Genomic DNA, 12,186 nt, shown 5'->3' with positions numbered 1-12,186 from the left:
CCACCGGCCACTCAGCTCGGCCGGGAAACTGCGCGTCCCTCAGGGAAGGCGGAATACGGTGTCCCGGCACGGACTCGGGGGCGGCCGGGCGCCGGTCCAGTTCGGCTGCGGTGATCCGGGCGGGAGGGGTGGCAGGGCCCAGTCCCTGGCGGCCCCAAGTCCGGGATCCCGGCGAGGGCGAGACTTGGCCCCGCCGCGGGCTGCCTGTGGGGAGGGGGCGGGCAGCTCCGCCTTCCTCCGGGACAGGCTGGAACCTGCTGGCCTCGGTATGGGGGTGGAGGGGCCCGGCTCCTCTGCGGTGGTGATGGGGGCCCCAGGAGCTACCACCCCAGCTTAGGACTGAAGCCTCTCTACCAGGGGTCCAGGGACTCAATGGGACCCCCAGAATCCGGAGTTTTAACCGGGGCTGGGAACACGTGGCTCCCATCAGGGCCGACCCTCAGGTGGGAGGGTCCTCAGGCTTCTGTCTCCCAGGGGAGGTGAGTTTCAGTCCCTGAAGATCCTCTGGGGGTATGCTTCCCCAGCCATGAGCCTGTAGGTGGGTTTGGTTAGCGAACCTCACTCATAGACACCTGCCCTGGAAGGCAGGCTTTTGGGATCCCCTGGACTTAGGTTGAGGCTGGGGTCAGCCTTGGGGGGCGGCTCTGATCCAGGGGCTCCCCACAAACACTCCAAGCCCCTCTCCCTACCTTGCCTCACCTATGGGAAAGTCTAGGGTCCCTGAGAGCAGATGTAACCTGAACTGCCTCTTCCAGGGACTTCCCTCCACCTTCCTAGAAGGAGAGGTGGGGAAGGGGGAGAGCAGAGGGTGTGAGGGGGCAGCATGCTGGGGGGGGGGTAGTGGGCGGGGATCGAGGGGGCAGCTGGGGAGAGAGGAGCAGCCAGGGAAGGGGAGAGCAGCTGGAGGGTGGATTTACTCGCATGGGGAAGAGGACCCAGGAGCCTGGAGGCTGGGGAATGAATGAAGTCGCTGAGCTGGGCCCTCTCCCGGCCCTCCTGCCGCACCCTCAGCCTTCCTGTAAAGAGGGAGCTGAGAAGTGCCATCCTGGGCCACATGCATCCTCCTCTAAGCCCAGCACAGGCCTCTGAGGTGGGAGGTCTCAGGCCCACGCTTCAGGTGGGAAAACTGGGCCCTGGGAAGATGCACACACCTGCTTGGAGCCCCACAGCTGGAACAGGGCCCAGCTGGGAGGGACCCCCACTGCATGGGTTAACCTCACAGGGGCCAGGCCTCAGGAAGGAGCACCTGGGATGTCCCCAGACCTACTGCAGGGGACCTGGTGACTCCAGCAGGGAGGCCCCAGGTTCCCTCGGAACCTCAGACTACCCCTCCCTACTCCCTATCTGTGCCACCTGCCTGGGGACCACTGGCCTTCTCCAAGGACTGCCTGCTGGGATCTATCCCCTTAGGGGTAGTAATTATTTCCTTATAGGGCTTACAGGCCTGGCCCAGGTGGCCTGGCTTCAAAGTTGCTCTCCTCTGCCTCTCCTTAGCTGTATGGTTTCCCTCTGGGCCCCAAGCTCTTTGTCTATAAAATGGTCCTGCCTCAAACTTCTCAGGTCGAAATTTGACCTGAGAAGCCCAGGAAGCCTTCATACTGGGACTACTGGCCTCAGAACTGGCCTGGAGCAGATCATTGACCTTCCTTGCCCAGTTGGTGTCTAGCAAGAGGGGGAAGCCTCCTTTGGAAAGTGTGTAGAGCCGCTGGGCATGGAGGCTCATGCCTGTAATCCCAGCACCTTGGGAGGCCGAGGTGGGAGGATCACTTGAGCACAGGAGTTCAAGACTAGCCTGGGCACATCACTACAAAAAAAAAAAATGAAAAATTTATCTGTGTGTGGTGGTGCACACCTATAGCCCTGGCTACTCAGGAGGCTGAGGCTGGAGAATCCTCTGAGCCTAGGTGGTGGCCATGAGCATGCCACTGCCCTCCAGCCTGGGTGGCAGAGTAAGACCTTGACTCAAAAATAAAAATGAAAGTGTGAAGCTCTGGGCAGTTAGCACCCCTGCTCTATGGCTGTGGGCTGAAGTTCTGAGCATGGCCAGCAGACCTTGGATATCTCCTTCCTCTCCTGGAGCTGCTGCCCCAGCCACTGATTGGGCTCGTGATAGGCCTTGTAGGCTGCCTGGAATGGAGTGGAGGGTGAGGTAAGGCGGGCAGGTGCAGGATATGCCCAGGAGATGAAGCCCACCTCCATCCATCCTAGGAGCCCCATCTTGTGCCAGCAGGGTGGGGTCGCTGAGGACCAGGGGCCCAGGGACCAGCGGCTCTTAGAAACCCTCTGGAGGTGGGTCAGAAACTGAGTGTCCCGCTTGGAGGCCTGGGGTGAGCCTTGCTGGGCATCTGGAGACAAGGAATGAGAGGAGACAGCGCGGGGCCTTTGGTTGGAGACTGTGGGGAGGCTAGCATTGAGAGATGTGTGCTCTGGGGTTCTTTCCCATTCAAATTGAATCTGCCATGTTTTGACTCATGGAGAAGTTTCATTATGCCTTGGATGGTAATTGGTAAAAATTGCTGCCAAGGGCAGTTTGGCCAGCCCTGGTCGCCTCAGGTGGGCCTCGGAGAACTTCTGGCCTGGCCAACTGGAAAGCAGGGCTCAGTAGCAAGGGGAAGTCCTTGTCGGCCCCTCCACTGCTTCCCAGCTCTGTCCTCATGGGACCCCCTGCGGTGCAGGGGTGGGGGAACCGGGTTTCCCCAGCCTGTCCACTGCTTAGTGAGTGGCCAAGACGTGGGAGCCAGAACCGCCTCTCCCTGACTCTCCGGACCCACTCTGTCTCCGGCAGGGGCTAAGCAGATTCTCCCCGGGCTCCTGGGAGACAGGAGGCTGACCCTCCATCTCAGCCTCCGACTCAGCCTCCCCATGATGTTTGGAAGGGTCTGGGCCAGCAGGCAACCTTCATGGAAGCCCCGCCCACCTTCACCCTGGCCAGGACGATGTGTGCAGTGTTGCCAGCAAGTTTCTTGAGCCCCTCCTCCTCTCACCTCGGCAGCGCCCACAGGCCCTGGACCCCAAGCCCCAGGTTCCAGTTTGGGGTCACCGGTCAAGCTCAGCACTGTAACCCCCATGATGCTGGCTCTCAGCTGGTGTCCTCTGTCCTGGTGCATCTCTGGCAGTGGGCTGGGGACGAGGCTGGGGATGAGGCAGGTGTGGATGCTGCACTGCAGAGCTCTGGGACCCCGGAAGGCGGTAGACAAGCTAATCCCAGATGGCCGGTGCTTCCAGGTCTGGTCCAGTGCTGGGGAGACTGCAGGACCACCTCTTGGATAGTGGAGCTGGCAGCCCCATGGGGAGGTAGGATCTGCACTGAGATCTGGAGCAGCAGGCACAGAGTCCCCAGGCAGGGAGATGTCTGAGATGGGGTGACTCAGGCAGCGGCACAGGGTCCTGGAGCCCATGGGACACTCAGCAGAGGCAGGGCAACCCTGTGGGTAGGGGGCCTGGGGCCTCTGTTCCTGCCTGGCCTGGGACTGGGGCCAGGGATCTCCCACGCTCCCACCTTCTCCTAAGACAAGGTCTGGCCTCCTGGGAAGCTGGGAGGGGTGGGGCGACCGTGTTTCCCAGACCCGGCCTCTGGGGCCTCAGTCGATGCCAAGTCTCAGGGCTGGCTGCCTTTGTGTGAGGGACAGCAGGTCTGGTTTCCTTGGGGCAGGCTCTATGGGCTGGCAGCCAGGGCCCAGCTCTGCCCTACAGGCCCCTCCTCTCCCCTCCCCCACACCAGGCTCCCAGCACCTGCCCCTCCCTCACAGGGATGCAGGCCAGGACCCTGCTGGGAGCTTTCTGGGTCCCCTCCCAGGACAGGCGCCTAGCAGGTGGCTGGGCCTTCACAGAGGCAGCCGCCAGCCTCTATTTGAGATCCTTTAGTCCTCAAGGGCCCAAGGCAAGTGCAGTGCCACCCCCGCTCTGCTGGTGGAGACACTGAGGCTCTGCGGCTGCCATGACTTGGCCCTGTTCCAGGGCTTGGAAACAGCAGAGCCAGGGGCTCACGTTTCACCTGCTGTGGCCCTTGCACTTCCACTCAACTGCCTACACTCTGGGCCTCCATTCAGCTGCCTCCACTCTGAGCTGCTGGGACAGTTTTGTTCTGTCTCTCTGAAGACCCTAATTTGGAAGACCCTGGAAAGAACCAGGGGTGGGGGATAAGGGACTAGCTGGGAAGGTGGGGAGGGACCTAGCACTCCAGCCATCCTGGAGGCCTCTGGATGGTCCTCCTCTCTGTGGCTCCACCTTCCTCACTCTTGGTACCCCCCTCACCCCACCCTGCCCACATCCTTCTGAACCCCCTGCAGTGACCTGCAGGACCCTACCCCCTTTTGGCCCCCTTGGCTCTAGGCACACTGGCCTACTTACTGTTGACACCGAAGTTCCTCCTGCCCCAGGGCCTTTGCACTGGCATCCCCTCTGCCTGGAGCCCATGCCCCCTCACCAAGAAGGTCTCCAATGCTACCTCCTCAGAGGCCTGCCGTGATGGTCCCACTTAAAGCGAGTGTCCCTCTTCTCCATCCTCCTGTCTCCTCCTTAACACAGGAACATCTCTCCTGAGCCACCCCAGTAGAGGAAGCAGCAGGCACTCAACGTGTGTTTGCTGAGTAAATGGTTGAATGGCCATCCAGGGTGCAGGGATTGAGGGCAGCTGGTATGGCAGGGCCAGGGCTTTTCTGGGGGGAGAAGAGTGCCTCTGGACAGGAAAGGGGTGGGGGTCTCGGCCCCTCGCAGCCACCTGACCATCCCGTTCCCCGGCAGGGCCAGTACTGCGACATCTGCACAGCCGCAAACAGCAACAAGGCCCACCCCGCGAGCAACGCCATCGACGGCACAGAGCGCTGGTGGCAGAGCCCGCCACTGTCCCGTGGCCTGGAGTACAACGAGGTCAATGTCACCCTGGACCTGGGTCAGGTGGGTCCCTGCTTGCCTACCTCAGCCCCCACCCCTGCGTCTCTGACCTTGGGGCCCACTGGGGTCTCAGGACCAGAAGGGTAGCCTCCACCTGGGCGAGGTTTGGGCTGGAGGCTGGGCGGGGCAGGGCCGCAGGGTCGGACCCAGCAGCAGGACACCTTCCCTTGCTGCTTTCAGCATCTCTGTGGCTCATGGGGAGGGGCGCTGTGGTGTTTCCAAAGGTACAGAATTTGGGTGAGGGGCACTGAGTGGGCAGCTGGGGGGGTGCCAGCAGCCTCTGGTGCCCTCTGTGGCAGGCGCCCTGGTGGTTCAGGAATTCCTGGCTGGGATGGGAGGGGCCGCAGGAATGCAGGGGAGCTGGCGGAAGTGGACATTCCTGGGATACCTGTGCCGGGCCTACTGAGTTAGGAGTTAGGCGGGGTTAGGCAGCAGCTCTCAGGCCCGGCTCTGGGCCCTCCTTGGCTTTCAAGGCCCCTGCATAGGACAGAGGGTGGGGCTGGGCACCTCCTGGGATGAGCGAGCCCCCCCAAAGTGGGCTTTCCCCCTGCATCTCTGAGCCCAGGTCTGGGCCCTCACTTCACTCCTGAGCTGGCTCCTGCACAGGCTGCGTGCTGCTTTGTGACTTTGCCCCAGGTCCTGCCTGTGAAATGGGCCAGTAATCCTGCTGCTTCCTGGGAGGGGGTGGTGGGGGCAGGTGGATGAGGCTGGGCCGGAAGTAGTCCAACCCTGGAGTTGGGGCTGCAGGGTCCATTCCAAGCCCTGAGTCCTGGTGGGCTTTGCTGCCATCCTGGGGTGTGACCATGTGGGTCTCTGCTCTCCCCTGAGCCTCTGTGTCCCTGCTACAGTCCAGGGGTCTTCAGGAAGCAGTAGCGGTGGAGCTGGAGGGCTGGCCTTGAGAGGCAGCACATCCGACCCCACCTGGAGGCCTGGCCTGTGGGTGGGCCGGCTGGCTCAAGTTCCACAAGCACCTGGAATTTCCAGGAGGGCGTGGGCCTGCTGCTGGGCCCTACGGAGAAGCAGCCCAGGTGGGAAGGGGAAGGAGGAGGGGAGATCTGGGGAGGGGCTTCCTGCTTGCTGGCCTCAGGCTCCCACCTGGCAGGGCCTGGCCTGACTGTGACCTGGCTGGGCTCCCGCTTGGTGGGGTCTGGGTGGGTCTCAGCCCGTATCCCTTCATCTCCCTAGGTTTCAGCAAGTCTGGGTTTGTCCTGTCCCCTAGAGCCTAGGGGACCTCAGGGTCCCTCATTTTGGGTGCAGCAGTGGAGGCACCCATGGGAAGCATGTGTGTGAACTCTCACTGCTGGTGGGTGGGAAGACGGCACAGGTGGGTTCTTCCTACCCCTCCTCTGAGGGACTAGTCCAGTGGGGCTGGGGGAGGGGAGAGGGCCCAGTCTCCATGGCAACATCAGGGTGTCTGCAGAACCTGTGGGCACAGTGCCTGATGCTCCATGGGTGGGCTAAGGGAGATGCCCCCCCCCACCTGGACCACCCATGTGGCTCTGCCCACTCCAGGCTCTGGGGCCCTGGCTGAGCCTCCGTCTCCATGTCTGTGAACTGGGCTGCAAACATCCAGGCCTGGAGTGAATTTGCTTTAGATTTTTCCTGGGCCAGAGAGAGGTTTCACTCTGTGAGCCTCTTTCCTCTCTCAGTCTCAGTTTCAGGATCTGTAAAATGACCCACAGGGAAAAGGAGCCCTTTCCAGCTCTGTTTGGGATGAAGGCCCACCCACCCATCCACCAACCTATTCACCCACCATCTGTGCATCCACCCATCCATTCATCCATCCACCCACCCAGCCATCCACCCACCTAGTCACCCATCCATCTGTCCACCCACCTATATACCCACCCATCTGTGCACACATATAACCACCCACCCACTCATCCATCCATCCATCCATCCACTCACCTATTCACCCACCCATCTATATATCCACTTATCGACCTATCCACCCACCCACCCAACCATCCACACACCTACCTATCCACCCATCCATCCATGCACATACCCATCTGCCCACCTACCCACCCATGTACCCATCCATCCATGCACCCTTTCTTCCTTCCACCATTCATCCTTCCACCTACCCTCCCTCCCTCCATCCCTCTCTTCTTCCCTCTCTTCCTCTTTCCTTCCCTCCCTCTTTCCTTCCTTCCTTCCCTCCTTCCTTCCACCATCTTCCTTATTTCTCTCCTTCTCTCCTCTCCTCCCTCCTTACCTCCTCCCTCCTTATTCCCTCCCTCCCTCTTTCCCTCCCTCCCTCTGTCCTTCTCTCCCTCCTTCCTTCCACCATTTTCCTTTGCTCCCTCCCTCCCTTCTCTTCTGCCTCCTTACCCCTTTCTCCCTCTCTCCCTCCCTCCCTCCCTCCACTCATCCACCCTTACTGACTGGCTGGTCACCCATGCCTCTGCCTTGGCCAAGGGGCTGCCAGCCTTGGCTGGGGTGGGGGCAGGAGAGCTCTGGAGTTGCTGGGCAGCTCCATGGTGAGAAACACGCCTCTCTGGGTTCTCTGGCTCTGGGGCAGGTCCTTCCAGGCTGTCCTGGGGTGGGGTTGGGGCTTCCATGAAGAGGCCAGGCTGAGCTCGTGGGTCGGCACTCCCCGGCGGCAGGCTGCCAGCAGCCTTTGTTCTGGGGTCTGGAGCGGATGCCCTAGGAAGGGGGTGGGGGCTGGTGCTGGGCACGAAGGCTTCCTGTTCCTGGTGGGTCAGGAGGGCCAGGGAGGTGGCGAGGAGGGCTGCGTCATGTTCTGGGTCTCACACCCTTGTGGGGGGTGGCCGTCTCTGTGGGAGCTGTGGAGCTGGGGTCGCCTGAGGGCCCTCTGGGCTCTTGGCTAGGATTTTGCCAAGCCCCAGCCTTGGAGGGGGGTCTTTCTCTAGAGGAGGGGCCCCAGGCAGAAGTGATCTGGGCAGTTTCTGAGTCCTGGCCAGTCCCGGCCATGACCTGCCAGGGAGGCTCCCTGGGGCGGGTTCTTGTGTGTCTCCTTGTGTCCTCCGGAAGCTTCTGGAGCTGAGTGGTTGGATCTCTGGCCTCAGGCTCCCTATTCCCAGAGCCACACCCAGACCCTGTACCCAGGCCAGGCGCTCAGCAGGCAGGTCCTGACGTGGGTGCCCTACACCCTGCCCTCCCAGATTCCCCCAGGGACAACATAGCAGTCCAGTGGACCCAAGGCTATGGAGCTGGGTGGGGTAGATGGGGCTGGCTCAGACACCACGTGACCTGGCCTTGGGGGAAGGGCTCTCCACAGCAGCAGCCAGTCCTCAGGTCACACGTCAGAGGCCAAGTGAGGAGGCTGGACCCCTTCCTGCACGGAGGCCCCTGGCTGTTTTCTCCTGTGGTACAGGTGGTGCAGGTGACACAGGTGACGGAGCACAGCTTTGTCTCAGAGCTACAGGACAGACAGGGAGGGCCAGTGGGGGGTCACATGGGGTCATGGGGGGCCAGGTGTGGAGGCATTGGGGCTAGCATTGGGGGTGGGCTGGGGTGGGTGGTACTGGCTGGATGCTAAAAATGCCAGAGTGAGGGCCTGTGCCTCAAGGGTGGTGGACGGTAGACTTGTGGGGGTGGGAGGGTCAGTTGTCCCCCCAGATGGCTGAAGAGGCAAAGCTATGGTAAAGCTACTGGCAGCTGTCACGTGAGGGTCCTCCCTAGGCACCTAGGGAGACTGAGGCAGCAGTTATGAGCAGATCAGCACCAGTGTGGTGTCCCCAAGGCCCTGGTCTGGTATCTAGAGGAGCCTTGGGCTCCCGGGCCCACCCGTGGGAGGCTGGCACGCACCGGCTCGTCAACCCTTGGGCCTGCCCTGCTACCCTCAGGTTGGTGGGCCTGGGATTCTGGTGGCCTACTGGTCTCCAGCCTCACTGGCTTGCTGGTTATGAGGCCATGGCCACTGGCATGGCTGCTTGGGTCTGCTTGGGCACTTGGCCAGGACCTCAGGACAGTCAAGGGTGGCCAGGGAGGACAGGAAGCACAATTGGGCAGGATCTGGTTACAGAGCCCTGTGGCCGGGACAGGTGTAGGGGCCAGGCTGGGGCGGATGTGGCCTTTGAGCCAGACTCCCTGTGGGGGGTGGTGGGTCCTAGGTGGCATCTCCCCCCGCCCAACAGGCTAGCTGGGGAGACCCTCCCCCCAACCTGTCCTGGCTGGAGGATGTGGCCCAAGGGGCTGCTGTGAAGGGAGGTGGGCCATCTTCTGCATTGTCCCATAGCAGCTGCATGCCTGTCCTTGCACACCAGTCCCCTTGCTCATCTGGACACAGAGAGACCCCACCACCTGCCTGTCCTCCCCAGACCTGGCAGCCGCAGAGGCTTCCTGTTTTCTGTTTGTTTTTAAATAAAACCCTCCATGTGGGCTGCTGACTATACCACCCAGCAGAGACTAAACTGTTTGGGTTTCAGTCCAAGGGGTCCCCTTGGGATAAACTCCACTTCCTGTGACCTAGGATGGCCCTCTGGCCTGCATCCAGCCCAGGCCCCTTAAGGTACGGGGCATCTCCTGGCTGGGACGCTGTGCCTGTCCCTCCACACGAAGAGCTCCCGACCCCCGCATGTCCCTGGAAATTTCTCCACCCCGCTTGGGCCACCTATGGCTGGGATGGTGGTGCTTGGCCCACAGAGTTGGGGCTCCTGACCTTGGGGCATTCTGTATTTTTGTTTTTCTTCCCTGGTGGTGGGCTTGTCATAGCTTTTCCACCTCACCCTCTCTGGGCATGGTGTCCATGTGTAGGGTGGTTTTGGGCTCCTCATCCTGCTGTGTGGACAGCCATGCCCATTCACCCAGCTGGGGGCTGCGTGGACACGCCCTGTTTGCCTGGCCCTGATCCCTGCTGCGGTGGTTATCAAGGCTTCCAGATGGGGTCTTGGCCAACGGGATCACCCTGGGGGAATGGGCAAAGACTGGAGGCAGGGTCAGGACTCACACGGGGGTCACATGGCTGACCTGGGCACCTGAAGGGTTGGGTGCCCAGTGCTCTATCTGAGGGCAGCGATCAGGGCGCTAGCCCGGACGCCTGGGGTTAGGAGGGGCTTCCTGCCCCAGGAATTGGCGTGGGGCCTTCTTCCTGCAGGGCCAGGGCTGAGTCACAGTCCGCCCGGGATTCAGGCCGCTGGGTGGGTGGGGCTGGCCTTCACCCCCAGGACAGGCGGCACAGCCAGCACCCAGGCCCGGCCCGGTCTCCCCAGCACAAAATGGGCCAGGGCAGAGCTGGGGTGTAGGCACGGAATGATGCCCCCTCCCCTCCCACGGGGTTCTAGCCGCAGCCCACCCCTTGGTGATGTGGCTGCCTGAGCCCAGGAGATTGCTGGTCAACAGGGTGACCCTCTCCCATCACCCCCAGGGCCTGAGGAGTCCCCGCCAGCATTTCTCTGCAGGCCGTGTCATGCTCTCTAACCCTGGCCCATCACCCACTTCTGACCTCTGTCTTTGCAATACCTGTGTATGGAGTGGCCCGGGCAAGTGCCTTCTGCTGCGTCCCTACTGCATGGCTGCCCCCTCTGCCCACTCCAGGGGCAGGTGACATTCTCCCTTTGAGGCTCTGGAACCTTCCTGCCATCATGAAAGGCACCTGACCCCAATCCTGTATCTCTTCCCACTGTCTGGGACCACGCAAGTGCACATAGCCACTGGAGCCTGGAGCCCACACTGGACCTGCTGCCCGAGCTCCAGTTGGGGCTCCCAGGGCTCCTGCTGGCCCTCCCAGGGCGGGCTGGGCGTGGGGCCGGGGGCGCGGTGGTGGAGAGCCTGGTCTGGCTGCTGTCCTGGAGACATGCCTGCCCCCAAAATAGCCAGATTTTTAAAAATAACCCTGCCGGCTTTTGTTTGGCTTTTGCTTGGCTTTTGCTTTAAAAGACATTTTTTTCCTTCTGCACAGAACTATGCAGCAGCGGAAAGGTCAGCCCTCGCCAAGGGGAAGGGCTATATCCAGGGATGTCAGAGGTCTGCGCTCATTCGGGTCACACCGAGGGTGGCTGGTGTGGCCCTGGGAGCCGTGACCAGTGGGGGGCAGATGGGCACCCTCTGCACAGACTTCCCTTCCCTCCAGCATCTGTGCAGCCGGCCAGGCCCTTGAGGTCCTACTGTCTAGGGCCCTGGTGTGACAGACAGATGCTGAGTGACAGGCGGCAGCCTCATCATTGGGCACATCCCAGCAGGGACAGGGCGAGAGTTCTGTGCCCCACCCCAACGTTGCTGATCAGTGTCTTCGAGTCAATATTTGTGCAAGTGCTGTCAGCTGGGAAAAATGCGATTGCGAGGCGGGGGGAGGGGGAGGGCGGATCAGCCTCATAGGGTGCAGCCTCCTGGTGCTCAGGGAAAGGCGGGGGTGGCTCTCAGGGGCCTTCCATGGGGGGCTCTGCTGCCAGCTCTCTGAGAGCGGCCTGTGTCCCTCTCCCGACTTCCTCACACAGACCCTTCCCTGTTGGGCACCTGGGCCTCGCCCCCTGGGCACGCTATGGATTGGGCCCACAGGGTTGCTGGACCCAAGGTGTGGGGCTGGGTGTCGGGTCTGTCTGGAGAGGCTGAGTCTCCCGCCTCCGGCCAGGCAGAGCCATCCTTCTGATCCCCACCCACAGGGAAGTGGGAGATGACCTCAGAGCCTGGCAAGGGATGAATAGGCCTGCGTCCCCCCCACCCTGGGAAGGCTCTTGGCTCCCACTGGACAGTCCCTGCAGTGCCAAGCCTTCTGGGAAGGTAGGACTTGGACTTGCTGTGTCTTGGTGTCCTGGGACCTTGACCCTCACCTGGAGTCTGGGCAGTGGGTGCCCTCCCAGGGCTGGAGCCACGAGGGGTCTGTGGTCCTTCCATGGGAGACACCATAGTGGCCTCAGGGACACTTGGGCTATGGTGGAAGTGGGGTGACTGTGGGCCTTGTGCAGCCCTGGGGGAGACCCCATGCCTCATGAGGGCCCTGCAGGGTGTGGTGGGTGACCCTGGGGCATGATGTCACCCCCAGAGGACCAGTGGGCAGCTCAGAGCCCAACTGGGGCAGGGTAGGGACTGGTCCTGCCCTTCCACCCGAGGACTCTGTGGACCCTGCAGGCCTGGGGTGAGGTGTGAGTCCCAGGTACCACTGGGCAGATGGCTGCCCCTGTGTGTTCACAGCCTCAACTCTGCTCTTCATCTGGGCCTTCTCCTCCAGGATGTGGGGGGGGGTTGTCCCCACCACTCTACCTGGTCTCCTTGAAGCCCAGACACTCCTGAGCTTCAGACTGTTGGGGAGGGCCTTCCCCCTTTGTTTTCCCTTCTCCAGCAGGGAGGGAGCTGGAGGGGAGATGGGAAGGGGAGGGGAGGGGGCAGAGG

At 62.0% G+C, this 12,186-nt stretch overlaps 1 protein-coding gene across 1 annotated transcript in view; it reads left to right on the top strand.

The window, feature by feature from the left end:
- The first annotated feature begins 4,638 nt into the window (after positions 1-4,638).
- The window catches only part of LAMA5 (laminin subunit alpha 5), a 51,014-nt gene continuing 43,466 nt past the window's right edge, over positions 4,639-12,186 (top strand). Inside the window, exon 1 of the mRNA XM_021712012.1 lies at positions 4,639-4,896. Within this exon, the coding sequence (XP_021567687.1) occupies positions 4,639-4,896 (258 nt within the window). The remainder of the gene's footprint in view (positions 4,897-12,186) is intronic.

Source organism: Carlito syrichta, unplaced genomic scaffold (assembly GCF_000164805.1).
Source record: "Carlito syrichta isolate Samal-C Ts95f unplaced genomic scaffold, Tarsius_syrichta-2.0.1 Scaffold303013, whole genome shotgun sequence".
In the NCBI taxonomy this organism is placed as follows: Eukaryota; Metazoa; Chordata; class Mammalia; order Primates; family Tarsiidae; genus Carlito; species Carlito syrichta.
This window is presented reverse-complemented; position numbering and strand designations above follow the sequence as displayed.